Raw genomic sequence first — 27,871 nt, forward strand, 5'->3', positions numbered from 1 at the left:
TTCTGTTTTTTTTTTTTGCTCTTTACGGTTCCCCTCCACGTGGATGGAAGATGGCCGCGTTTGCGGACCTCAACATCCTCTACTCGCCGGAGAAAGAAGCCTTGCAGAAGTTGGTGGAGGCTGCAGCGCACCGTGAGTTTAGATCCATGGCTCCTGTAAAAAGTCCAGGGCGGCCGGGATAAGAGGAGGCGGCTCCGCCCGGGGCCCAATTGAATCCAAATCCATCCACTAGTTTAAAGTGGAGATTGTGGGTTTCCCTTTTGCCATTCAAACTCCGTGCCACCTTTAGATTGCGCGGATGGTTGTGTAGGGTGGGCGGTCTGGAGGGCAAATTTGCTTTCCCGTCGTTTAAATCAGTGTTTCTCAACCTTGGCAACTTGGAAGATGTCCGGACTTCAACTCCCAGAATTCCCCAGCCAGAAATCAGTATTTCTCAACCTTGGCAACTTGAATGGGGAATTCTGGGAGTTGAAGTCCAGACATCTTCCAAGTTGCCAAGTTTGAGAAACACTGATTTCTGGCTGGGGAATTCTGGGAGTTGAAGTCCAGACATCTTCCAAATGCTGGCTGGGGAATTCTGGGAGTTGAAGTCCAGACATCTTCCAAGTTGCCAAGTTTGAGAAACACTGATTTCTGGCTGGGGAATTCTGGGAGTTGAAGTCCAGACATCTTCCAAATGCTGGCTGGGGAATTCTGGGAGTTGAAGTCCAGACACCTTCCAAATGCTGGCTGGGGAATTCTGGGAGTTGAAGTCCAGACACCTTCCAAATGCTGGCTGGGGAATTCTGGGAGTTGAAGTCCAGACATCTTCCAAATGCTGGCTGGGGAATTCTGGGAGTTGAAGTCCAGACATCTTCCAAATGCTGGCTGGGGAATTCTGGGAGTTGAAGTCCAGACATCTTCAAAATGCTGGCTGGGGAATTCTGGGAGTTGAAGTCCAGACATCTTCAAAATGCTGGCTGGGGAATTCTGGGAGTTGAAGTCCAGACATCTTCCAAGTTGCCAAGGTTGAGAAACACTGGTCTAAATAGAAAGGGAGCAGGGATCCCTTTTGGGAGATTGGAGCAAAGCGAGTAAAGACTCTTGAAATAAAATGCACTGTATGTGAAATGCTTTTGATTGTTACCCATTGCTGCCCACTGTTATGTTTTCACAGACGGAAGTGAAATGATTGCATGGGGTTAAATTATCTTCCTTAAAATAATAAACACTCTTTTGTTTTTAATTTTTTTTATATATTTTAAACACATAAGCACATCAACAAAAACAAACACATAACTTAAAAACAACATAGCGACAAGAAGTTCCATCGTATATCATACCGCAGTTCCGAATCGGTTTCTTTGCAGTTAGTGTTTTCCCTACTCTACATTTCCATCTTTCATTCATAATCTCCTTATTCGTTATCCATTTTTGTGTACAATTCTTTATTTTATTTAAACTTAGCTACTTATGGCCAAATATTATTTACCTATATTGCGCTTTATAATTTTACTGTCATTTATTCTCTTACATACAGATTATAGGTACACATTCACATAGTTTTTCTTTGCCATTCTTATATTATTGTTATTCCATTTGGAAGGTTATCAGGGATAGTTTAAAATGCTTTGTAAAATAATAAACACTCTTATTCCATTTGGAAGGTTATAAGGGATAGTTTAAAATGCTTTGTAAAATAATAAACACTCTTATTCCATTTGGAAGGTTATAAGGGATAGTTTAAAATGCTTTGTAAAATAATAAACACTCTTAATGTGCTCAGGGACCATAATGTCACACTGATTTTTTTTTTAAAAAAAGTTACTACTACAAAAAGCGAAAATCACAGTTCTAAGATCTGATGTAAGTTGGAATAGCCTCAGACCTGTACATTGAATTTGTGAAGATTTGTGTGTGTGTGTGTATACACACACACACTCATATTAAGAAAAAGAAGAATTTTAAGAAAAAGCTAAATATGAACAAATCCAAATGCTGTAACCTAGAAGGTTTTTTAATGTGCATGTGTGTATATATAATATTTTGAAGATTGTGTTAACTATTTAGCAGTTAGCAATAGCAGTTAGACTTATATACCGCTTCATAGGGCTTTCAGCCCTCTCTAAGCGGTTTACAGAGTCAGCATATCGCCCCCAACCACAATCCGGGTCCTCATTTTACCCACCTCGGAAGGATGGAAGGCTGAGTCAACCTTGAGCCGGTGAGATTTGAACCGCCGAACTGCAGAACTGCAGTCAGCTGAAGTAGCCTGCAGTGCTGCACTCTAACCACTGCGCCACCTCAGTTCTCTTTAATGTATTATTTTCATTCTGCCTTTTATTATTATTTTTATAACTTAAGACAACTCACATACCTAATACTCCTTCCTCCTCCTATTTTTTCCATAGGTAGGTTGGGCTGAAAGATTGACTGATGCCTGAAGCAGAATTAGAACTCCAAATCTCTTGGGTTTAGTCTGGTGCTTTAACCCCTGGGCCAAACAATCTCACAGTTTTAGTTTTAACTTTTTATCGTCATTTGTTGGAATTAATACCTGCATAGAATCAGAACAGAAAATACAGTGTTTGGGGTTGCAAAGAATCAGGCATGACTTAACAACTGAACCACAAAATACCAAGCATATAATATTGTGTTTAATTAATTACTAACTTGTTCATGATGCTCTACAAAATGATAGTGAAATTTATCTTAAGCCTCTTGGTTCTTCAGTTGGAAATAGTTTTGTTTAAAATTGTGTGTAATTCAGTCCAAAGTCTCCTTTTTGGGGGGTGCCTGAGAATAAGCAAACTTTAGATGTATATTCATAAATTGTGTAATTGCAATTCAGAATAAGACAGGAAATCATCTGGTATACATGGAAAGCAGGATAGCTACCAGCTGCATCAACTAAAATGCTTTTTCCCCCCCCTTGTTGAATATCCTTCTCTTGATTAACTGTATTATGTTTTCTTTTTTTTAAGTTGGCTATTCAACTGTGGCAATCAATTATGTTGTCAGCTATGAAGAAAAGAAAAAAGTAAGTCTTCTTTCTGAAACGTTTATTGACCTTATGTGGTTGATGCCTTTGCAGGCTTTAAGCATGACTTCCTTCTACAAGGATAAAGTGTGCTAGAGCAGAGCAAACACAACAAGGGTAGTGTGATTTCTGTGCATTAGATAATCAGTTTGCTTTATTTTATTTTACAAAAAAGGATGCATCTTTATTGAATGGCTAGAAAATTGACCAGGCAGACTTTCCTAGGTTTTTATTTATTCATTTCTATTTCATATTTCTTAACTACCTATCTCCCTCTGAAGCTGGGTTTTTATTTTTGTTTTACTGGACAAAAGATGGGGTGATATTTGTCCCTTGGCAGTGGTAAAACTTTTGCGGGGCAGCAAAATGAGGGTGGCGACAGTTGGAATTAGTCTCCGAACCAGCCATGGAAATCTGAGGAAATAAACAGCCACTAATAATAATTACTAAGGTGTGCTGAATATAATCTAATCCCTCCACCCCTTCAAAGGAATTGCACAGCCTTGCTTTGTATAAAGCCTTTATACCAGTGTTTTTCAAACTTGACAGTTTTAAAATGTGTAGACTTCAACTCCCAGAATTCTGCGTGGGGAATTCTGGGAATTGAAGCTCACGCATTTTAACATTGCGAGGTTTGAAAAACAGGCTCTATACAGATACTCCTTGCCAACCAACGATTCAAAGATAATGGACTTCCCCAGTGTTCGTCTGGTGCACCAATTGCGGCCCTATTTGGATCGGGAGGCACTTCAAACGGTTACTCACGCCCTTGTCACCTCAAGGCTGGATTATTGCAACGCGCTCTAGATGGGGCTACCCTTGAAAAGCGTTCGGAGACTGCAGTTAGTCCAGAATGCTGCCGCACGAGCGATATTGGGTGCACCGAGGTACACCCATGTTACACCTGTCCTCCGCGAGCGATATTGGGTGCACCGAGGTACACCCACGTTACACCTGTCCTCCGCGAGCTGCACTAGCCAATTGGTCTCCGGATGCAATTCAAGGTGTTGGTTATCACCTTTAAAGCCCTACATGGCTTAGGGCCAGCATACCTACCCTCTCTAAGCGGTTTACAGAGTCAGCATATTGCCCCCAACAACAATCCGGGTCCTCATTTCACCCACCTCGGAAGGATGGAAGGCTGAGTCAACCTTGAGCCGGTGAGATTAGAACCGCTGAACTGCAAATAACAGTCAGCTGAAGTGGCCTGCAGTACTGCACCCTAACCATTGCGCCACCTCGGCTCTTTTATCTTGCAAACTATTTCTTTTCTCTAAACAACTATTCAGTGGTTTGCAGAATTGATTAATACAGATCAACCATTAATGGCTATGAAAAGAAAGTGTAGCCTATGGGAATAGCTCTTTGTGTCATTTGGATTTTTGTTGTTTATTTCACAATATAGCTTTGCATGCAGGTTATCTGTGGGTTTTTTTTCCCCCTGTTGGTGGATATACGCTTCAAGGTGCTAGTCGTTACTTTTAAAGCCCTTCATGGTTTAGGACCTGGCTACCTGAGAGACCACCTCCTGCCATTTACCTCCCAAAGACCGATTAGATCACACAGATTGGGCCTCCTCCGGGTACCATCGGCGGGTCAATGTCGGTTGGCGGCTCCCCGGGGCAGGGCCTTCTCTGTTGCTGCTCCGGCCCTATGGAACGATCTCCCCGTAGAGATCCCGACCCTCACTACCCTCCCGGCCTTTCGCAAAGCTGTGAAGTCCTGGCTGCTCCAGCAGGCCGGGGGGCTCTCGAAATATCCAGGCCCCCGGAGATTGTGACTGTTGTATATTTTAATGTTGTTTGTGTATTATTCCCCCTCCCTGTTTTATTGTAAGCCGCCCGGAATCCTTCGGGAGTGGGCGGCATACAAATCAATAAAACTATAAACTATAACTAACTGTTGATCAGCATCCAGCCCCATTTTAAGTGTATTTTAAAATGATTATATATTTTTATTTTTTATTTTATATTCCCTTGTTTGTCTGTAAGCCTGCCCAGAGTACCCTGGGAGTGGGCGGCATACAAATACTAATAAACTTCCAAACTTATTTGTTTTTTCCCCCCTTTATATCTGTTCCTAGGAAATTGTCAAGCCAATAACCTCCGCAGAACTGTTTACATCCTTGCCTCTTGTACAGGTATGCTTATGTATTTAAAACTATTGTGTTCTGAAAAGCAGATATCGCCCGTAGACTTCATTGAGACCGTAACATTATTTTGCTTCCTTGAAATAAATTCCGTTGAACTTTCACGCCCGGGAATTATGGTTCTGGTTGCATACACAGCAAACAATGAGATGAATGTGCTTAGAATGCGGAAGATATGCTTTAAAAAAAAAGTTGCTCGGAGTTATTGCGATCCAAACTTAGCAAATCTGAGAACCTAGGTTAGCTGCTTCCCTCTTATTTATTTATTTATTAGACTTATATACCGCTTCATAGGGCTTTCAGCCCTCTCTAAGCAGTTTACAAATTTTTTTAGCAAATTGAGTCAGCAACTTGCCCCCACAGTCTGGGTCCTCATTTTACCCACCTCAGAAAGATGGAAGGCTGAGTCGACCTTGAGCCGGTGAGATTTGAACCGCCGAACTGCAGATCACAGTCAGCTGAAGTGGCCTGCAGTGCTGCACCCTAACCACTGTGCCACCTCGGCTCTTACATTATTCCTGATTTATTATTTGTTTGCTTGTATGTGCCCCGAGAGCTTATGCAGCGGAGACAAATTCCTTGTGTGTCCAATCACACTTGGCCAATATACTATTCTATTTGTATGGAGATAATTTTTTTTAAAGAATGTATTTTTCAGTTCAGCTTATAGTTGAATGCAGTCCACATTGTCATTTCATGTAACTTCATTCTGCAACCTGCATAGTACAGCTGCATTTGAAATTATTTGGAAGATAATTTTTTTGTGAGCACAAAGGAATCATCTTTCCTTGAACAATGAAAGCAACCGTAATTTCCAAAAGGATTGGTGAGCATGATATCTGGGAACGTCAGAGGCAGAAGGAAGAGCCATTGAGTGGACAACATACCTCCCAACGGCCGATAAGATCTCACAGGATGGGCCTCCTCCGGGTGCCGTCGACCGGACAATGCCAGCTGGCGACTCCTCGGGGGAGGGCCTTCTCTGTAGCTGCTCCAACCCTATGGAACGATCTACCCCCAGAGATCCAGACCCTTCCCACTCTCTCGGCCTTCCGAAAAGCCACTAAAACCTGGCTATTCCGGCAGGCCTGGGGCTGTTGACCTCATGGATGAGGTCCAGCCCCACCTAGATTGAGTGTATGATGTGTTGCCTTTTAATCTGTTTTCTCTTTCCTTATTTTTAACTTTTTTATCTTTTTAGCCCTGTATTTTGTAAGCCGCCCGGAGTTCTTCGGGATTGGGCGGCATATAAATTCATTAAATTTACAATTTACAACTGACAAATAAAAGAAATCTCAGCTGACAGAAGGATGGAGCGTGTTTCAGAAGGGACTCTCCAATATTTTAAAGAAAGCAAGAAGAAGAGAAGGGAAACATAATTTCAGTCATTCAATGTTATTTTAATGCAGGGATGGGGAATAATGGCCCTTTTATGACTTGTGGACTTCAACTCCCAGAATTCCTGACCCCGCATGACTGGCTCAGGAATTCTGGGAGTTGAAGTCCACAAGTCATAAAGGGGACATAGTTCCCCACGTCTGTGTTAATATAATCTTACAATAAAGGACTACTGGATAAGCATGCATGATTGGCCGCTTTTCCCCTAGATGAGCATCCATCCTACTGGTGGAAAGCAGCTAAGTCCCGCCTTCCAGTGGATATTTCCCTTCTGCAATGCATTTTGTGAATTACCGTATTTTTCGGAGTATAAGATGCACCGGAGTATAAGACGCACCAAGATTTTGAAGAGGCAAATTTTTTAAAAAAAGTTTTTGCACTCTGCAGACCTCCCAAAAACGTCCTGTTTTTCACAAAGACGGGTGCGTTTTTTGTCAAAAAAAAAATGGGCATGCATAGCCTTTAGAAGGCTTGTAGAGTGCTCCTGGGGGCGGGGGGGGGGCAAAAACAAGCAAAAAACAGCCAGGTTTTTGTCAAAAAAAGGGCATGCATAGCCTTTAGGAGGCTTATAAAATGCTCCTGGGTGCTCCCCCCCCCCCCCCAAAAAAAGGGAAAAACGGCCTGTTTTTTGCTCATTTCTGCCCTCCTGGCCCCCAGGAGCACTCTGGAAGCCTCCTAAAGGCTATGCACAGCCATTTTTGCAAAGGGAACGGGGTTTCGGGAGGTTAAAAATGCTGTATTCAGTGTATAAGACGCACCCAGATTTTCACCCTCTTTTTTGAGGGAAAAGGGTGTGTCTTGTACTCCAAAAAATACCGTACTGCTTTCAGAGGCTTTGCACAGCCTTAGTGATTTGGTCAGATTTATGTTTAGGGTCATAAAGGGGAACTCTGTAATTGTTTTCCAAATTAAATCATACCCAGGCAAAGCAACTCCAGGGAGGCTTTGAGTCCACTAAATTAAATAATACATTGTAGGCTGTTAGTCCCCAAGATTCCAGATCTGTTTTCCATAAGTACTAGAGACAATATTTAGGATATTGTTTTTAAATTTTTATTTCTTTACTTTCAAAACAAACATACAACTCCTCCTTCTTTACATATTGTAGAAAGTGTATCAGCTGGTTACAAAAGGCTTTTGTGCATCTCTTCCACCGTCATCAAATATAATCCATATTAATTCAAATATCTTAACTCAAATATTTACTATATTAACCTCATCATACCTCCACTTTTATTTGACTATAGTTATTTAAACATCCTTCATCCTTAAATATACCAAGACTCAATACATTGAATCAGATTATTATTATTAATAATAATTATAATAAAAAAATAAAACTAGATAGAGTTAAGTTTTAACTAATAGGGGAAAAATGTTATGATATAGAATATAGTTAAATAAAGAAAGGATAATGATAATAAATTATATACATGGAGGATTAGAAAATTTTGGTATTGATTATTAGGGATGTTTAGCTAAAACAGGATATGAGGATTAAATGTTAATGGAGGATTTTACAAATAAGCAAATGAAATGGATTAGAAAATTTTGGTATTGAATATTTAGGACATTTTAATTTGAATATAAATTTTATTGATATTAAACAAAACAATAACAAATGTTGTTATTGTTCCTGATTTATTTGATATTCCCTTCTTCAGTCACATTCTAAGGAGGATTCTTGCAAGACTCTGATTTGTACCTATAGATCCTGAGAAGTCTTCAACATTTATTTGGTTTTGTCTTAATACGTTTTAATCTAACGTTATCTGGCCAGAATCCATTAGAACTGAGGGAAAATGTAAATACTGGAAACTAAATAAAGTAAATAACTGTGGCACGAAACACCCTGTGACTGATGCCCAGTATATGTCAACTCAAGTATGATCTATTTAGGATATTCTCCTCATAGAAAACTTGGACTCATCCCAGGGAAGCATTAGCTGCTGTACTGGAAGCAATTTATGGACAGGATAACATTTTAATTTTTGAAATGTCCAGCCTTTAAGGTTAAATGAAATTCATGCGTATATGTGCTTATGGAAGAATTGTGTAAAGAGTAAGGTAGTTGTCCTCGATAGAGATATACAATACAATACAACAGCAGAGTTGGAAGGGGCCTTGGAGGTCTTCTAGTCCACCCCCCTGCCTAGGCAGGAAACCCTATACCGTTTCAGACAAATGGCTATCCAACATCTTCTTAAAGACTTCCAGTGTTGGGGCATTCACAACTTCTGGAGACAAGTTGTTCCACTGATTAATTGTTCTAATTGTCAGGAAATTTCTCCTCAGTTCTAAGTTGCTTCTCTCCTTGATTAGTTTCCACCCATTGCTTCTTGTTCTACACTCAGGTGCCTTGGAGAATAATTTGATTTTCTCTTCTTTGTGGCAACCCCTGAGATATTGGAAGACTGCTATCATGTCTCCCCTGGTCCTTCTTTTCATTAAACTAGACATACCCAGTTCCTGCAACCGTTCTTCATATGTTTTAGTCTCCATCTTTGTTGCGCGCTTGTCATCCCCACATATACCCTGCCCCCTGCGCATTCGCGGCAAAACCCCCAAAACCAGCTGGCCAGTAAGAGGCACCAGCGCATGCATGGCGGAGCTGAACTGGGGCGATGGCTCACGTGCCCACAGAGAGGGCCCTGCACACCACCCCTGGCACACATGGCATAGGTTGGCCATCATGGTCATAGAGTTACTTACAAACTGGCCTTCTCCATGGTTTCTACTTGCACTTTGGAATATTTGCTCTCTTAAATTCACAGATCATTACTATTATTTCTTCTCAAGCTGTTGAGAAGTTGTGGTTTATATTTCCCTGGATCAGAAGTGGATAAACATGTTTTTAGGCAGGAAATAGACTCACTCTTTAACATCCCCCACTTTCCTTTAATGGCCCATTAAAATGCTCAAGCCAGGCTCAGGCTATTTATTGATATTCTGCCTTAGTTATGCCCCCCCCCCTTTCCACTTCTTATACTTCACTTTTTTGTCTTTCAATTTGTCAGAGAGTTCTTTATGCAGCCATGATGGGTTTCTTTTGGGAGCTGTTATTTTTCTTCTTCATTGGTATTGTGCTAGACTGGGCTTTTGTAATCTCATTTTTCAATATTTCCCAAGCTTCTTGAGTTGTTTTCCCCTTGAGGATTCTCATCCATGGAATTCTTCCCAAGCTCTCTCTAAGTTTATTGAAATTAGCTCTTTTAAAGTCCAAGACTCTAGTTTGACTTTGTTCTACTACTTGTGTTTGCATAATGTTGAATTCCAGTATTGCATGATTGCTTGATCCCAAGGTTCCTGTAGCTTCAACACCTTCTATCATTTCCTCTCTGTTAGTGAGAATTAAGTCTAATATGGAACCAGGAACCATTACTTAGCCCAAAGGAACTGAAACGTTTTTTTTAAAAGTCCAGATAACATTAGGAAGAGACTGAAACAAACATCTCCAAAATTCATTGGCATATAAAGAGGAGGAGGAGGTACACCACATAATCAGACCTGCAAAATTCTGTTATTATAGCCTATTTCAATAAAAGTGGATGTAGCTTTCCTCTGGAGTTGAACTCCTAGTCTGGTCTAACTAATGGGATTGGCAATTTCCCTGCATTGTATCATTTAAACCAAAGCCAAAACAGATGTGAATGGGATACCGCTGATGGGTCTGGTCCAGATTCAATTTTTTTTACTACCGGTTCTGTGGGCGTGGCTTGGTGGGCGTGGCAGGGGAAGGATACCGTAAAATCTCCATTCTCACCCCACTCCAAGGGAAGGTTACTGCAAAATCCCCATTTCCTCCCGATCAGCTAGGATTCAGGAGGCGGAGAATAGATGGGGTGGGGCCCAGTGGTGGGATTCAGCCAGTCCGCACCTATTTGGGAGAACCGGTTGTTAACTTGGTAAGCAGTTTGGAGAACCGGTTGTTGGGAGAAATCTTATTTAGTTTTTTTCCACTTTACAGGGCTAATCCTGTAAGGAAGGCAGGAAGGAAACATTCTGGTGTTGTTTCTAGCCTAATCTTTATTGTCCTCGCTTACAGAAACTGCTTTTCCAGTTAACCCTATTACATTTTAACAGCTAAGACGAAGCGCCTATCGACCTGAGTGACATTGAGTTGGCCACGCCCACCCAGTCACATGACCACCAAGCCACGCCTACACAGCTGGTCATTAGGGCAAGGAGCCGGTTGTTAAATCATTTGAATCCCACCACTGGTTGGGCCAGTCAGAGGTGCTATTTACCAGTTCTCCAAATTACTCAAAATTTCCGCTACCGGTTCTCTAGAACTGTTCACAACCTGCTAAATACAACCTCTGGGCTGGTCCCCATCATTACATAAAATAAAGCTCTGATGGGAAGTTTTAGGCTTGTGTGTAGAAGGAAATCATTTGCTTTATTGTGGTTTTACTTCCACAGATAAGAAAAGATCTTGTGAGATCTTACTACCTTTACTGGTTCCAATCCAGGGGGCATTTTTTGTTGCTTTGCTTCTCTACCAAAATGTGCACCATGCTCAAAAGAATAACTCTTGTAGAGCATTTATTGTTATCATAATAATTACTAGGCCTGAATCACTAGGCTTTGCTGGTTGGCCTTGGGACAATAGGGAACTAACCACAGTGGAGGTGGGTATTGGACAAATTAGCTGACCCCACCTCCCTGCTGTGCTTCCTACCGTGACCCGACAAATGCGTGCACGACAAAAGCACGCCGACGAAACCGCAGTGCGAAAACCGTGACGTCATCAACGTGCCCACAACAGCGCGCCGACAGAAGCGAGATTTAAGTTAAGGTAAGGGTTAGTGTCAGGGTTAGGATTAGGTTCAGGGTTAGGTTCAGGGTTAGGGTTAGGTTTAGAGCACGCTGTTGTTGGCGCGCTTCTGCATTCATTCGTCGGCACGGTTTAGAACTCACGGTTTTCTCGACACGGTTTCGTCAGGCGCGCTTTTGTCGGTGAACCGCTTCCTACTACTCTTCTGCCCATCTTTTTCATTACCATATGGTAATAAAGTAGTGTAGAGTAGAATAGAATAGAATTCTTTATTGGCCAGGTGTGATTGGCCACAAGGAATTTGTCTTTGGTGCATATGCTCTCAGTGTACATAAAAAGACAAGATACATTTATCACGAATCATAAGGCACAGTACTTAATGATAGTCATCATAGGGTACAAATAAGCAATCAAATCATACTAGGAAGCAATATAAACCATAAATATACAAGCAGCAAAGTTGCAGTCATATGGTCATAAGTGGAAGGAGTTTATCATTTATTTCTATTGTTTCATGGCTGTAAAATTATTTTTGTGTTTTGTTTTATTTATTTTTTCTGCTTTACTGTTGTAAGCTGTCCAGAGCAGCCCTGTGGCAAGTTGGATTCAATGAATAAATAAAGAGGAATGACCACTTAAAACCAGAAGTATCTATGGGTGGGGGTGAAGAGGGGAGACAATTGTGTTATTAAACCACACCCTTTTTAATATGTGCTCAAGTGTGACATATAAAAAGGGGCAAAGCTATGTTGTCAGCATCCTCTCCCCCTGCTTGAGCTCTCCAGAAAACACTAATGAGCAGAGCAACTTTAAGGAATCTTACACGCGCATATACAATCTTGATATATTTACTGAATAACAGGAGTGGAAAACAAATGGAAAAGTAAGTAGTAAATGATAATGCGAAAAATGAAACAAAATAAACCCTAAAGTAATTAAAATGTCAAACAGCACCACCTTTATTAAAAATAACCGATTACAACTGAATAATGTTGATTTACTTATTTAATCAAGTTGATATAGTCTCCCCGTCTCACAAATGAGATGGCTTTAGTGGTACTTTCCTAGCTGTGGCTGCAAAACGAATTGAGGTTGTAAAGTAAGACAAGAAAGTTGTGGACTTCCTTGTCTTACTTTACGTAGAGTAAAGTAACACGGTTCACCGACAAATGCGTGCCCGACAAATGCGCGCCGACAAAACCGCCGTGACAAAACGGTGACGTTGAAAGCGCGCCCACTAAAGCGCGCCGACAAATGCGCGCCGACAAAAGCACGCCCTAGAAAACAACGCGAAAACAAGGGTAACAACGTTAACAACCCTAAACCTAACCCTAATCCTAACCTAAAAACCGTAATCGCGGTTTTGTGGGCGCGCTTTCAACGTCGCCGTTTTGTCACGGCTGTTTTGTTGGCGTGCATTTGTCGGGCGCGCATTTGTCGGCTCACGAAGTAACACATGGCGCTGTGTTTGCTTTCAAGGTGGGCCGTCTGATTAAGAACCCTGGAAGAGGTGGGAGGTGCTGTAGGTTTTCTGAATTAAGGAAAGGACACGTCTCTGTGGTGATGAAGATTTGTGTAGGCTCCTATTGAGAATACAGTATCCTCCTCCAATAATGCGTAGGCTTAGGTTTCTGTTCTCACATGTTTTTTTTCCTTTACAGGGGAAATCCAAGCCAATTAAGATTTTATCAAGGCTGACACTAGTGGTTTCTGATCCATCCCACTGCAATGTTCTAGTAAGTTTGTAAAGCAGTTTTTGCAAGCTCTCTTGCTTCACAATCCTTTGTTAAGGAAGGGGTGTGGGATATATCCTGCTGCTTGGTAATAAGAGGGGATCGCTGAAGGCTGTTTTTGCCTTCTCTTTCTGGTAACCAGTGGAACTCTATTCCACTAGAAATAGAAAAGGATAAAATTTAATTTATTATTATGGTTGCTGCTGTTATTATTATTATGGTTAATCTTCAGTTTGATTCACAGTCTAGTTCAAGTCCTAACCAAGGACCTAAGTAGCGTCTGAGTATATAGGCAGTTCTGAGTAGGGTGATGTTTTGCAAAGTCAGGAAATTCAGGTCTAATAAGTTCAAAATTTATATGTATCTAGGGGTTCACCGACAAAAGGGCGCCCGACAAAAGCGCGCCCGATTAAACCGCAGTGACAAAACCGCGAGTTCTAAACCACGCCGACAAATGAGCGCTGAAGCGCGCCAACAATAGCATGCCGACAGAAGCGCGCTCTAACCCTAAACCTAACCCTAACGCTAACGCTAACCCTAAACGTAACGCTAACCCTAACCCTAAATGTAACGCTAAAGGGATGATGATGACTATTATTATTAGATTAATCATAGTTCTACTACTGCCTCAGATACGAAGACTGGTTGGGTGACAGGATTACTGTGGTGGGGAAAAGAGGACAAGGAAGGAGTATTAGGTATGATTGCTGCCTTGAATTATTTATAAGAATAATTAAATTATAATTAAATCAATTATAAGAATAATTAAAAAATGAGATAAAGGCAAATAGAAAAAATAATGAAAAAAAACCTTCTGATAGGGCTCTTTGGAAACATTTCCCCACATTAAACCAGTTAATTTTATTTCTTAAAACGTTGTTTAGAATAATTACCGTATTTTTCAGAGTATAAGATGCACCGATGTATAAGGTTTTGACACATTAGAGATGTTCTGGGTTTATTTTGAGTAATTGAAATCCTAAGAGTTTGACAAAGAGTCTTTGTTCCCTCTGATTGATTTCACAGTGCTAGCAACAGCTTTGATATTGAATGGAACAGCATAAGCTTCTGTCTATTGTTTGGCCACTGAATTACTCAATATTTGTGCGTGTTACATAAGACACAAGCGTTCTTCCTTTTTAATCTGACAACAGGTTATATTTGTTTTGATTTTTTTGTTTGTTTTGTTTTTCTATATCCAGAGAGCGACGTCCACAAATATCAAATATTATGACATCTTTGCTGTATTTCCTAAGAATGCGAAACTCTTTCACGTAAGTGGGCCTTTCCCTGGCATGGGAACTGAAATGTCAATGAGAGGGCAAAGGAAGAAATTTAGGAAGAAAATTTGCTTGCCAAGCCGAGGTGGCGCAGTGGTTAAATGCAGCACTGCAGGCTACTTCAGCTGACTGCAGTTCTGCAGTTCGGCTGTTCAAATCTCACCGGCTCAAGGTTGACTCAGCCTTCCATCCTTCCGAGGTGGGTGAAATGAGGACCCGGATTGTTGTTGGGGGCAATTATGCTGACTCTGTAAACCGCTTAGAGAGGGCTGAAAGCTCTATGAAGCGGTATATAAGTCTAACTGCTATTGCTATTGCTATACCAAGTACAAGTAAGACTTGGGTTACGATCCTAATTTATTTATTTATTTGTCAACAAGAAAACAAGTATCAGTATAGACATGGACACAAAATAAATGGATATAAATAAGCAGAACATAGCCATAAACACATAAAATGAGTACATATAAATGGGGACAATAGGACAGGGATGATAGGCATGCTAGTGTCTCACACTAGGGACCTCTTGGCAATAGCAATAGCAGTTAGACTTATATACCGCTTCATAGGGCTTTCAGCCCTCTCTAAGCGGTTTACAGAGTCAGCATATCGCCCCCAACAACAATCCGGGTCCTCATTTTACCCACCTCGGAAGGATGGAAGGCTAAGTCAACCCTGAGCCGGTGAGATTTGAACAGCCGAACTGCCGGACTAGCAGTCAGCTGAAGTAGCCTGCAGTACTGCACTCTAACCAGTGCGCCACCTCGGCTCTAAGGAACGCATAAGGTCCACGGTAGAGAGCTTAAGGTAAAAGGAAACAGGGTTGGAGGAACTAACAACAGGATCAGGTAAAGTGTTCCACACATTTACTACTCTGTTGCTGAAATCGTTTTTCCTGCAATCAAGATTAGAACGGATTACATTTAGTTTAGCCATTAATATTCATATTAATTGTGGCTGGAATTTCTATTCTATTCTCTATTCTTTATTTTTTCTATTCTATTCTATGTTCTATTCTCTATTCTTTATTTTTTCTATTCTATTCTCTATTCTTTATTTTTTCTATTCTATTCTATTTTATTCTGTTCTATTCTCTATTCTTTATTTTTTCTATTCTATTCTCTATTCTCCATTCTTTATTTTTTCTATTCTATTCTCCATTCTTTATTTTTTCTATTCTATTCTATGTTCTATTCTCTATTCTCCATTCTTTATTTTTTCTATTCTATTCTCTATTCTTTATTTTTTCTATTCTATTCTATGTTCTATTCTCTAGTCTATTCTCTATTCTTTATTTTTTCTATTCTATTCTATTTTATTCTGTTCTATTCTCTATTCTTTATTTTTTCTATTCTATTCTCTATTCTCCATTCTTTATTTTTTCTATTCTATTCTCCATTCTTTATTTTTCTATTCTATTCCTATTCTATTCTTCCAGAAAGTTGGGACTTTTGCATAGCATTTATCCTACAGCTAACAATCCACTCTTCAGCAGATGGCGCCCTTGCTTTGATTATGGAGACTGGAAATTGTCATTTATCTCTGGTGATAGTAGTAAAGAATCCTTCCCTTTCTTTATGCTAAATCCATTGTTTCTATTTCTGCAGGATATGGAGGGGAGGGGGGGGGGAAATCAGGGCCTTTGTCCCCCAAAAGTTTTCACAGCATTTTTGATCTTGGTGAACATTGGGTTAAAGTTTTGTTTTTAGTGGCAGATTTTTACTATTTCTAAGAACCCTTTCAGAAGACTGGCTCTGTTTTTCTGTGCGGATTTTTTTAAATGTTCTCTTTTTGAAGAACAATGCTGATAAAATGTCAGAGAATGGCAAGGTGTATGTGGCAATGTACTTTATAAAGCTCTACGTCATTCACGGGGAACCAATCAATCTAGCTAAAAATAGCAACTACTAAAATATATATTTCCCCTAGATTAGATTGCTGATTAGGAAAGGATTTTTGTATTTAAGTGCCTTGTGAAACAGGTCCTACCTACAAATTTCTGGGCTAATCCTGCGTGCCGAGCCGAGATGGCGCAGTGGTTAAATGCAGCACTGCAGGCTACTTCAGCTGACTGCAGTTCTGCAGTTCGGCTGTTCAAATCTCACCGGCTCAGGGTTGACTCAGCCTTCCATCCTTCCGAGGTGGGTAAAATAGCAATAGCAGTTAGACTTATATACTGCTTCATAGGGCTTTCAGCCCTCTCTAAGCGGTTTACAGAGTCAGCATATCGCCCCCACAGTCTGGGTCCTCATTTCACCCACCTCGGAAGGATGGAAGGCTGAGTCAACCTTGAGCCGGTGAGATTAGAACCGCTGAACTGCAGATAACAGTCAGCTGAAGTGGCCTGCAGTACTGCACCCTAACCACTGCGCCACCTCGGCTGAATGAGGACCCGGATTGTTGTTGGGGGCAATATGCTGACTCTGTAAACCGCTTAGAGAGGGCTGAAAGCCCTATGAAGCGGTATATAAGTCTAACTGCTATTGCTATTGCAACCTTGTACCACTTTTTAGTGAATTTAACTCTGCCTTCACAGGAGTATACAGGAGGAAGTATCACAAAAATCACATCAGGCTGGGTGTGGCTGGCAAGCTGATGGAAGCTGGATGGTTTATAGCCTGTTTTGCAGTAGAAGATTTGAGACTCCCAACTTTATGCAATATAACTTTGGTCTTTCGAGATTGTCCGGCTAAATATTGTGCTGATCCTGCTGGAAACACAATTATCACTTCTGCATGAAACAGTTTCTTTTGATGTGTACTGTCTGACCATATGCTTCCATGATGATAATTTAGGTGGCATGCACAACCTTAGATGTAGACTTGGTGTGTGTTGATGTGACGGAAAAGCTGCCCTTCTTCATCAAGAGACCATCTGTCAATGTGGTAAGGGGGTCTTTTAATAAATGCCTTGATATTTCTCTTTGTGGTTTTATTGGGTGGATAGAAACCTGTTCTGTCCCCCCCTTCTCCGCTCGTTAACAGACGACAGGCAGACAAACGTAAAAGGAACTCACTTTATCAGTTCTCGGCTCAGACTGGCTGCGAGCCCCAAAATAAACATAAATAAAGTCTCTGATGAGATAACAGAATACCAAACAAAAACTCTTACAAAGCAATGCACTTCTCCAAGTGTCTCCTTGAATCAGGGTTACAGAAAGCCAATCACTTCTCCAAGTGTCTTTCAAATAAACCACGACCGATGATCAATGAATGTTGAAACGAACGAATGAACGTTGACTCCTGCAACCAGGGCGTGGCACCATCCGTCCTTTTATCACCAGAGGACCCACTAACGAGCCCCAGCTGCATTGTTAATCTTGCATCCCGAAAAGACTCACAGGAGACTTCTGCTGAGTCACAACAGAAACCAGTGGTGGGATTCAGCCAGTTCGCACCACTTCGGGGAGAACCAGTTGTTAACTTTCTGAGCAGTTTGGTGAACTGGTTGTTGGAAGAAATCATTAGGGCAGAGAACCGGTTGTTAAATTATTTGAATCCCGTTACTGATAGAAACTAACACATTACTGGCTGCTTTCACAGGTAGCAGGAAACCTTCTGATTTAGTCATGGGGCAGCCCTTGAAGAGCATTCGGAGACTTCAGCTTGTCCAGAATGCAGCCGCGCGAGCGATCGTGGGTGCACCTCGGTTCACCCACGTAACACCTATCCTCCGCGAGCTGCACTGGCTGCCTATTGGTCTTCGGATACGCTTCAAGGCGCTAGTCGTCACTTATAAAGCCCTTCATGGTATTGGACCTGGGTACTTGAGAGACCGCCTGCTGCCAATTACCTCCAATAGACCGATTAGATCCCACAGATTAGGCCTCCTCCGAATTCCATCCGCCGGCCAATGCCAACTGGCGACTACCCGGAGGAGAGCCTTCTCTGTGGCTGCTCCGGCCCTCTGGAACGAGCTCCCCGTGGAGATTCGAACCCTCACCACCCTCCAGGCCTTCCGCAAAGCCCTCAAAACCTGGCTGTTCCGACAGGCCTGGGGCTAAAGAGCTGTTGCTCCCCGTCTCGAATGGTATGACTGCTGTGTGTTTTTAAATTACGTATTGTTATGTTCCGTCTTTTATTTTTTGTCTGTACCCCCTTCCCCTGATTTGAATTGTGAGCCGCCCTGAGTCCCCTTGGGGAAAAGGGCGGCATATAAATGTAATAAAATCAAATCAATCCAATCAATCAAACATGTTAAATTCAGCACTACACCTGGGAATAACTTGCATGGTATTTTCAATAGCCAACTTCAATTAGTAGCCAGAACTTGTTGTAGTTTACCAATTCTGTCTTGTTTTGTTTGTGACCTGTTGTCGAAGTTAGGGTTAGGGTTAGGGTCTGGTGTCATGTTTTAGGCAATCACTTCATCCCAGTGGCTGTCTCTTATTCCCCCTATCCGTCCCCATTTAATTCAACGTGATTATTTTTTCTCTTTCTTGTCAAGGCAATAGAGCGAGGTGTCTACTTCGAACTTATTTACGTCCCCGCCATCAAAGACTCCACAATGCGACGGTACACAATCTCGAATGCCTTCAGCCTGATGCAGATCTGCCGTGGAAAGGTGAGATCAAAGGTGTTTGCGCCATGTCTTCCGTCCCTAGAATCTCTAATTATCTGGTATGAATTAACGTAACGTAACTTGCTTACTTACCCTTATATTTTGGAACGCTGGGGAGTGCGGAGGTGGGGGATTTGAAAAAAATCAGAATGGCAGCCAGACCATGTAGCCGAAGCCTCAGCCATTCTATGGGGCTACCCCTGAAAAGCGTTCGGAGACTGCAGCTAGTCCAGAATGCAGCCGCGCGAGCGATATTGGGTGTACCGAGATACACCCATATTACACCTGTCCTCCACGAGCTGCACTGGCTGCCAATTGGTCTCCGGATGCAATTCAAGGTGTTGGTCATTACCTTTAAAGCCCTACATGGCTCAGGACCAGCGTATTTGCGAGGCCGCCTACTGCCACATACCTCCCAACGGCCGATAAGATCACACAGGGTGGGCCTCCTTAGGACGCCGTCAACCGGACAGTGTTGGCTGGCGGGGTGTCGGAGGTGAGCCTTCTCTGTGGTTGCTCCGACCCTGTGGAATCAGCTACCCCAAGAGGTCCGGACCTCGCCCACCCTCATGGCCTTCAGAAAAGCTGTTAAGACCTGGCTGTTCCGGCAGGCCTGGGGCTGTTGACCTTATTATGTAGGGTCCAACCCCAATTTGAATGTATGCGTGTTGGAGAATTTTAATCTTTATTTTTATTTTGTTTGTTTTTCTTTTCTTGTTCTGTGTAAGCCGCCCGGAATCCTCCGGGATTGGGCGGCCTATTAATCTAATAAATTAAATTAAATTAATTCTAATGTGTTGACACATGCACAAAGGAATGGGGCTTTGATCATAGAGTTGCAACCGTCATTGTGATATTTTTTTTTGACATCCTACTCCTCCCTAGGTACCCCTCCTACAGCAATGATAATAAATGGATTTATCAGCAGTCATCTGTTCAATAAGTCCAACTAATCTGTGTTAAGCGAAGAGGAGAACGAGTTGTTTGCCATGACTTTCCACCTGAAAAGCTAACAAAATCCTGAAGGAAATCAAATGCTTGTGGAGATTCTCAACCATCCAGACCGTGGTTGACGTTGAAGTTAACCAGTTAACTTTTAACTTGTGTTCGGAGACTACAGTTAGTCCAGAACGCAGCCGCGCGAGCGATTATGGGTGTACCTAGATACACCCATATTACACCTGTCCTCCGCGAGCTACACTGGCTTCCGATCGGACTCCGCACACACTTCAAGGTGTTGGTCATTACCTTTAAAGCCCTACATGGCTTAGGACCTGAATATCTGGGAGACCGCCTCCTGCCACATACCTCCCAACGGCCAATAAGAACTCACAGGCTGGGCCTTCTCCGGGTGCCGTCGACCGGTCAATGCCGGCTGGCGGCTCCTCAGAGGAGGGCCTTCTCTGTAGCTGCTCCGACCCTGTGGAACGATCTACCCATAGAGATCCGGACCCTCCCCACTCTCTCGGCCTTCCGGGAAGCCATTAAAACCTGGCTATTCTGGCAGGCCTGGGGCTGTTGACTTCAGGAATGAGGTCCAGCCCCACCCAGATTGAGTGTATGGTGTGTTGTTTTAAATTGTATCTTTTTAAATTGTTTCTCTTTTTTAACTCCTTATATTAACTTTTGCTGTAAGCCGCCCGGGATTGGGCGGCATATAAATTTATTAAAAGTTAAAGGTTGTCCCAAAGACATTTTTCAAAAGGCAACTGGACTTTCTTGGGGTTTTTTTTCCCCTTGAAAACATTTTGCTTCTCATCCAAGAAGCAAAACATTTTCAAGGGGGGAAAAAAAACAAGAAAGCCCAGTTGTCTTTTGAAAAGCATCTTTGGGAAGGAAATCAAAGAAAATATCTTAACCAGTGAGCTGCGTACAGGGCCTTTTGGCAAAACCTAAGGTGCTGAGGAGGCCTTGAACACTTGCTACTGAAAAAGGGGGGGGGTTGCGATTAGTGCCCGTGCATGTATAAATATGGGCATGCCCCCCCAGTCTCCCCAGGTGTCAGCCTCTGCTTTGCTGTTGCTTCGACTGCCATGAAACGGGGAGGGAGGGCATGGTATTTGGGAGGGGTTACTAATTGTGCTGGAGGAAGGTTCTGGAGTTCAGCTGCCTGTCTGACTACGCATGCGGAGGAGATTCCCGCCAGGACTAACGGCACCAACATTTCATCTTCATGATGCCTTTTGAAGTTATCTCACACCTGACACTTGGGAGAATTATGATTGGACTGTAGCTGTGATGCCAAGGGGTGGGGAATGGGCTATTCTATATATCAATTGCTTTCACACCTAAATAATCAGACTTCGCTTCGCTATGCCTTTAATCATTTATAATTAGTAAAAGTACACTTGATTTCTACACATGGAGTCTCGTGGTCTTCTTTCCTAATTATCTAATGGAGAGGTTCTGACACCAGGAATGCTGCTAGAAATTTCTGAAAAAAGGAATAAAGAATCAGTTTGTCTTCCGAGAAAATCGCCCCGATTTCCTCCTCTGGTGCCAGAATGAATTGCCAGAATTTTACTTAATTATTATGTTTACATATACGCAATTAACAAAGACAGCCTTTAATCTTAAAGAAAAATTTAAAAAAATTAAAAATGCAAACTTGAGAAAGGAAGGGGAAAAAAATCTGACCTTATATTTTAAGGGAGAAAGGGAAATTCCTGAAACGCTTGAGGAGTAATCTCGTTAATGGCATTGTTTTAATTTAACATTTGAGTTTCGTTTAATATAATGGGATGGCTTACCAGATTTAGGGTTTGTAGTTTCTTTTAATGAAATGGGCACAATATTAAAACAAAAAAGGAAGGAAGGAAGGAAGGGGAAAAAGAAAAAAAAAGAAAATTAAGACGAGATAGGAGCATAAAAAAAAGGACAAAGAACAATTTGACGGTACTTACACCTGGAAACACATCTGGTGGGAAAATGGATATTTTTCCACCAGACGTATCCACTTTGATTTGGCCTTGGGACTCAAACGCTATTTACTCCCACCCAACATACATACATATTAATCCCGTCTAAAGACTGATATTTGAGTCAGCTTTCATCCTTTTACCTTGTACTCAGTCTTCTAGATTTAAACTTTGCAAGGAATGTTCCTTCCTTCTTCCCTTCCTTCCTTCCCTCCCTCCTTCCTTCCCTCCCTCCTTCCTTCCCTCCCTCCCTCCTTCCTTCCCTCCCTTCCCATTAAAATAAGCAGTAAATACATGAAGAAAAGGAAACTTCTAGAGAGTGACAGAGGAACAAGGATTTTTTTCCTCCCCCTTTTTATTCTTCAGTTTATTTCACAGAGAGAGCTCAGTGTTTTAGCTTTTGTCCTCCAAAAAGAACATCCTGACATTTGGTCAGATGGGAACGTTCTCTGAGAATGTGGTGCTCTAACAATTCGGTCCAATTATGTGGATTAAATGCCTAAAATAAATAACAATTGCATTGTTCTTCTTTCCTAGAATATCGTTCTGTCCAGCGGAGCTGAAAAGGTACGGATGGGCTTGGGTGTCACTCCGATTCTTTAAGGATCAGCAATTGTTTGAATAGATGCCTCCTCTGTTTAAGCAGCCCATATTTGATCCGTATTTGATTTTCTGCGGCTCGTTCAGATGCCCCAAATTCTCTGCTTCCTTCCATTACAAAGTCAAGGGATCCTCTGGTACCTTCTAGCTGATAATTACACTTTTCATTCAGTGGCTTGTCAAAAACTCCGCTGGATCTGCGACAACTTGCCCATCAGTCTGTAAATACTGACTCAGTGGTCATGGCAGCACGTTCAAAGGCCAGCCCCTTTTGGACGTGTTAGATTGCATTGATGTGACCACCATTTTGACTTTGTCACACACACACACACACACACACACACCACCCACAAATGTCACTGCTTCCATTTGGCTTGATGGGAGGAGTATGAACGTGATCAGAGGGAAGATAGGTATGTCTATCTTCCTTCTCCAGTGGCTAATGCTGCATCCAGCCTTTGACACCCAGAATTTGACACCCAGAACTGCTAGGTTGGCAGAAGCTGAGGCAAGTGATGGGGACTCACCCCGTCATGTGGTGCTAGGGCTCAAACTGCCAGAATGCAGAGAACCTATATTTTACACTTTATACCGTATTTTTCGGCGTATAAGACGCACCTTTAAAAAGAGGATGAAAATCTGGGTGCGTCTTGTACACTGAATAGAGCATTTTTGGCCTCCCGAAACCCCACCCCCTTTGCAGAAATGGATGTGCTTAGGAGGCTTCCAGAGTGCTCCTAGGGGTGGGGAGGGCAAAAATGAGCGGAAAATCGGCCATTTCTTGCTCGTTTTTGCCCCCCAGCCCCCAGGAGCACTCTATAAGCTTCATAAAAGCTATGCATGCCCGGTTTTTTTTGACAAAAAACAGGCCCATTTTCACAAAAAACAGGCCATTTTTGGGAGGTCTGCAGAGTGCAAAAACTTTTTTTTAATTTGCCTCTTCAAAATCTTGGTGCGTCTTATACTCCGGTGCATCTTATACTCCGAAAAATACAGTAATTCCAGTGTCTTTAAGCCACTGAGCCAATACACCTCTAAAATTAAGCCTGCACATGTGAAATTTCACTGTCCATGGTTTTGGAAACATAGCAGAACGTGATAAATTCTCTTCTATTACACATATTTTGGCAAAAATTGAATATTTCTCGGGTGGGAGAAAGCTGATGTTGTTACATAAAATCTTGACTATTTAAGCGGTAATTATATAACCCAGCTCGTCTCCTGTCAAAATTAATGAGCTGTTTAATGGCTGGAGGAAGAATGCTTCTCTTGTATGATCCAAGTATTGACTCTCGGAGTGCAGTGCTTTCATTCGCATGTACGTAATTAACAATTTATGATCTGCATCTGTATTCATCTCTTTCCTCCCCCCCCCCCTTTCTGTTGTAGCCTATCCAGTTGCGAAGTCCGTATGATGTGGCTAATTTGTATCCTTTTAAAATGAATCGATAAAAGCCCCGAACTGTGAAAGATGCTATGATGCATGTTGTGACTCAGCAGAAGTTTGCTGTGAGTTGAGTCGGGATGCAGGAATAACAATGCAGCTGGGGCTCGTTAGTGTGGTCTTCTGGAGATAAAAGGACTGATGGTGCCACGCCCTGGTTGCAGAAGTCAACGTTCGTCGTTTGTTTATGGAGAATTCAGTGTTTGAGTTTGTGAGACACTTGGATAAGTGATTTTGCTTCTTGAAAACTTGGTGCTGTAAGAGTTTTGTTTCTGCATTCTGCTGCGTAACCCTTGTTTGCAGGAGACTTTATCTGTGTTTGTTTTGGGCTCGCAGCCAGCGTGAGCCGAGGACTGATAAAGTTATTTCCTTTTAAGTCTGTCTGACTGTCGTCTGTGAACGAGCGAAGAAGGATGGTCAGAACAGATACATATCTGAAAAAAGGGACAATCGGGCATAGAATAGCATCTCTTCCTTGAGTGATGTAAAAGTTTTGGATAGGAAATGGCATATGAAACCCAGCCATCAGGATACTGCACCTCGGTATTTACTGATACGTCAGCAAAACAGGCTAGAAAAAAAACACGAATCTGCCTTGGTTTGAAGAATAGAATTTGCAGAGGTTTGACCTTAAAGGCGTAAATACTGACTCAGTTTAGAATGAAAAAGAATCAGGGAAATAAAACCTAGATTTTCTGCCAGATATCAGATACATTTAATACCTTAATGCAGTGTTTCTCAACCTTGTCAACTTGAAGATGTCTGGACTTCAACTCCCAGAATTCCCCAGCCAGCATTTGCTGGCTGGAGAATTCTGGGAGTTGAAGTCCAGACATCTTCAAGGCATTCGCTGGCTGGAGAATTCTGGGAGTTGAAGTCCAGACATCTTCAAGTTGACAAGGTTGAGAAACACTGACCTAATGCCTATGGCCAGGAAAGGATGTAATAAGAGGAATCCTTCCATTGGCCGAGATTTCTGATCTCATTTTTTTCTCCCGCCCTCTTATTCCGGCACAGGTAGATAGGCAGAGTCTTCTGACCTAGGCTTCCCAAGAGGACGAAGCAGACTCCTTGTCCCAATAAAACCTCTTTTATTTAGGTTAAAGGGAATTCCTCTCCAGCAAAGTCCTGGCAAGCGTGGACTTTCATGAGATTTCACAACTACAGACCTTTATTAGGCTTGGAGAGTTGCCAGATCGATATCTTTCAAACGCCACCTTGTAGCAGCAATTACTTGGCAAGAAGTCAGGAACAGAGATCTTCACCCGGATGAATTGAAGTAATTGTTTCCTGCAAACTCCACTCCGCTTTATTCCCTCTGGGAGGGGCCATTCACCGTCCACCTGTGCCTTTACTACCGAGTCGGCCCTTAGCTGTTCCCTTCTCCTGGGAGCTCTGCTTATGTGCACATCGGGAACAGGCTCCAGCTATTCTTCTGCCCCACTGATATCCCATTCCAAAGGCAGGTGATAACTGTCGGACGGCCTTGGCCCCATCTCTGCCTCCAACGCAGAGCTCTCGTCCGAGCCTTCCCCAGACTCCAGGACTGGCCCATGTTCCTCCCCAACCTCCTCACTGTCCGAATCAACTGCCAGCTCTGCTGGCAGTTGGCGGACCCCAACAATATCGTTTGAGTTCTTTCTTTCTTTTCCCCTGAATTGCATTCACTCTTGTCCACTGATGAAAAGCATGTTTATCTTTTGAGACGTGAAGAATCCTTAATGAAAATTGCAGAGGTTGGTTATTCGGCCTTTCAGAAAGCCATGGCAAGGCAGCTGTTTCAACCAACAGCCGAGCCGTCCTTCTGCATGGAGGTGAGTCCAAAGAGGGATGAACTTTGTACAAACAGTCCTCAACATTCGACCACAATTTATAGCAATAGCAATAGCAGTTAGACTTATATACCGCTTCATAGGGCTTCCAGCCCTCTCTAAGCGGTTTACAGAGTCAGCATATTGCCCCCAACAACAATCTGGGTCCTCATTTCACCCACCTCGGAAGGATGGAAGGCTGAGTCAACCCTGAGCCGGTGAGATTTGAACAGCCGAACTGCAGATAGTAGTCAGCTGAAGTGGCCTGCAGTACTGCACCTTAACCACTGCGCCACCTCGGCTACTTAGACTTATATACCACTTCATTGCCCCCAACAATCTGGGTCCTCATTTTACCCACCTCAGAAGGATGGAAGGCTGAGTCAACCTTGAGCCGGTGAGATTTGAACAGCCGAACTGCAGATAGCAGTCAGCTGAAGTGGCCTGCAGTACTGCACCCTAACCACTGCGCCACCTTGACAAGATGTATAATACAAAGAAGGGATGATGAACATTTCCCTTATTGGTTCAGTTGCCTTCAGCAACTCTAATTACTAGAGGGGAAAAAAACAAGAGATTTCTTTTTGAAGATAAGTTTTATGCTGTTGGTTCTCAATTGTTATTTTATTCCATTCTGATTTTGTTTGTTTTAAATGGCTTTCGGTTGCAAGAAACTTGTATTTATTCTTATTTGGAAGATTCCAGGTTGAAAAAGGTGGTCCCCTCCTATTTTTCTGAAAAGGCATTTGATTTGTAAGCATCTTCTTGGATTAACTAGAGTCCTTCACCATATAAATTGTAAATAACCAAGAAAGTAGGGAGTGATTTGTACCAAGCTAGCTTCTGGGGCAACTGCAGAGTTAGAATGAGATAATCTATCCTAACCCACAAATTCATTATGGCTTAATACTACTTTATTTATTTATTTATTTATTTATTGTTACAATTTTTATTTATTTATTGTTACAATTTTTATTTATTTTTTGTTACAAATTTTAAAACCTTTCGGAAAAAATTGTTGACCCGGCTTCCCCCCCCCCCCTTTTTACATCCTTTCTTGTACATAGTTAATTTTACATCATGTCATTTCTAATTTCGGCCCCCCGTTTTCTTTCCAAATTTCCATCTTAACTTTAAATTTTTCTTAACAAAATCATTTTTCGCCCTTAACATAAAAAAAAAGTATTCCGACTATTATCATTTCGTTTTCCATTTGTTATTTCTAGTTTCTATATGCAGCTTATATCACCAAATTCCATTTTTATATAGCAAGCATTTTACTTAAATTGGTTATCCACAATCCACAATTATTATTATTAACAATAATATCTTGGAAAATGATGCATTTTGTTATTGTGAATGATATATAAGATAAGATATTATTGCTTAATACCGCATTATGGCTTGTGATGCTGACCTTCCTTTCCTCTGCATAAGACTGCTATTTTGCCCCATAATATTTCATTGGGTAATTCAATTCTATGTTACCTTGGCTAGAAAAGGAGTGGAAAACTGGCGACCCCTGGGCCAGATGTGTCACGCGTAGGCCACGCCCACCTCAGCTCCGCAAAAGAAGAAAAACCATCAGGATACGTCACGTGATGGCAATGTGACACAGCGAGTTTGACACCCGTGGGCTAGACACTGGAATTACTGTATTTTTCGGAGTATAAGATGCACCAGAGTATAAGACGCGCCAAGATTTTGAAGAGGCAAATTAATGTCTACATTAGAACAGGTTCTTACATCACACATCTCGTCATACTTTTCCATTGGCGGGGTTTCTAAATCATTCTTCTTTAATTTCAGAAGCCAGGAAATCCGCCTGTGGAGTGGTGTATACAGTGAAGAAACCTCAACCTCCAGAAGATGAGGAAGAGGATGGCGCTCCACTCAGTAAAAAAGCCAAAACAGATTTGTGAATTACAAGTTTACTTCTCTGACACCCATGGTCAGCCCAAACCTCCAAGGCTATCTTACCTTACCTGATGAAGAGGAGGGATTTCATATCGCTAAGTTGACACGAGTATCTACTTAGGTGAATTCTCTATATGGACTTTAGGAGAAATAGATGATGCTCCTTGAATATTGACTGGTGAAACATGGCAACACAACATTTAAAAGAAGTGGGAGAACTTGTATATAGCTGCTTTCTTTTATAATAAATATATCTTATCAAATA

General features: G+C 42.0%; 1 protein-coding gene across 1 annotated transcript; it reads left to right on the forward strand.

Annotated features, from left to right (window-relative positions):
- On the forward strand, positions 1-27,871 carry LOC116518827 (ribonuclease P protein subunit p30-like). The gene is made up of 11 exons (XM_032232360.1): positions 1-132; positions 2,964-3,019; positions 5,103-5,159; positions 13,005-13,079; positions 14,279-14,350; positions 17,152-17,241; positions 18,803-18,919; positions 22,372-22,401; positions 23,824-23,861; positions 25,613-25,692; positions 27,499-27,871. Exons 1-11 carry the CDS (start codon positions 51-53, stop codon positions 27,609-27,611), a joined length of 810 nt encoding a protein of 269 aa, XP_032088251.1. The 5' UTR covers positions 1-50; the 3' UTR covers positions 27,612-27,871.

The sequence above is a fragment of the Thamnophis elegans genome, chromosome 15 (genome assembly GCF_009769535.1).
Source record: "Thamnophis elegans isolate rThaEle1 chromosome 15, rThaEle1.pri, whole genome shotgun sequence".
Lineage (NCBI taxonomy): Eukaryota > Metazoa > Chordata > Lepidosauria > Squamata > Colubridae > Thamnophis > Thamnophis elegans.

Coding starts and splice junctions, on each gene's coding strand:
- LOC116518827 (XM_032232360.1), top strand. CDS start 51: ATGGCCGCGTTTGCGGACCTCAACATCCTCTACTCGCCGGAGAAAGAA. Junction 14,351..17,151: donor AGAATGCGAAACTCTTTCAC/GTAAGTGGGCCT, acceptor ATGATAATTTAG/GTGGCATGCACAACCTTAGA. Junction 18,920..22,371: donor TGCAGATCTGCCGTGGAAAG/GTGAGATCAAAG, acceptor CTTCTTTCCTAG/AATATCGTTCTGTCCAGCGG.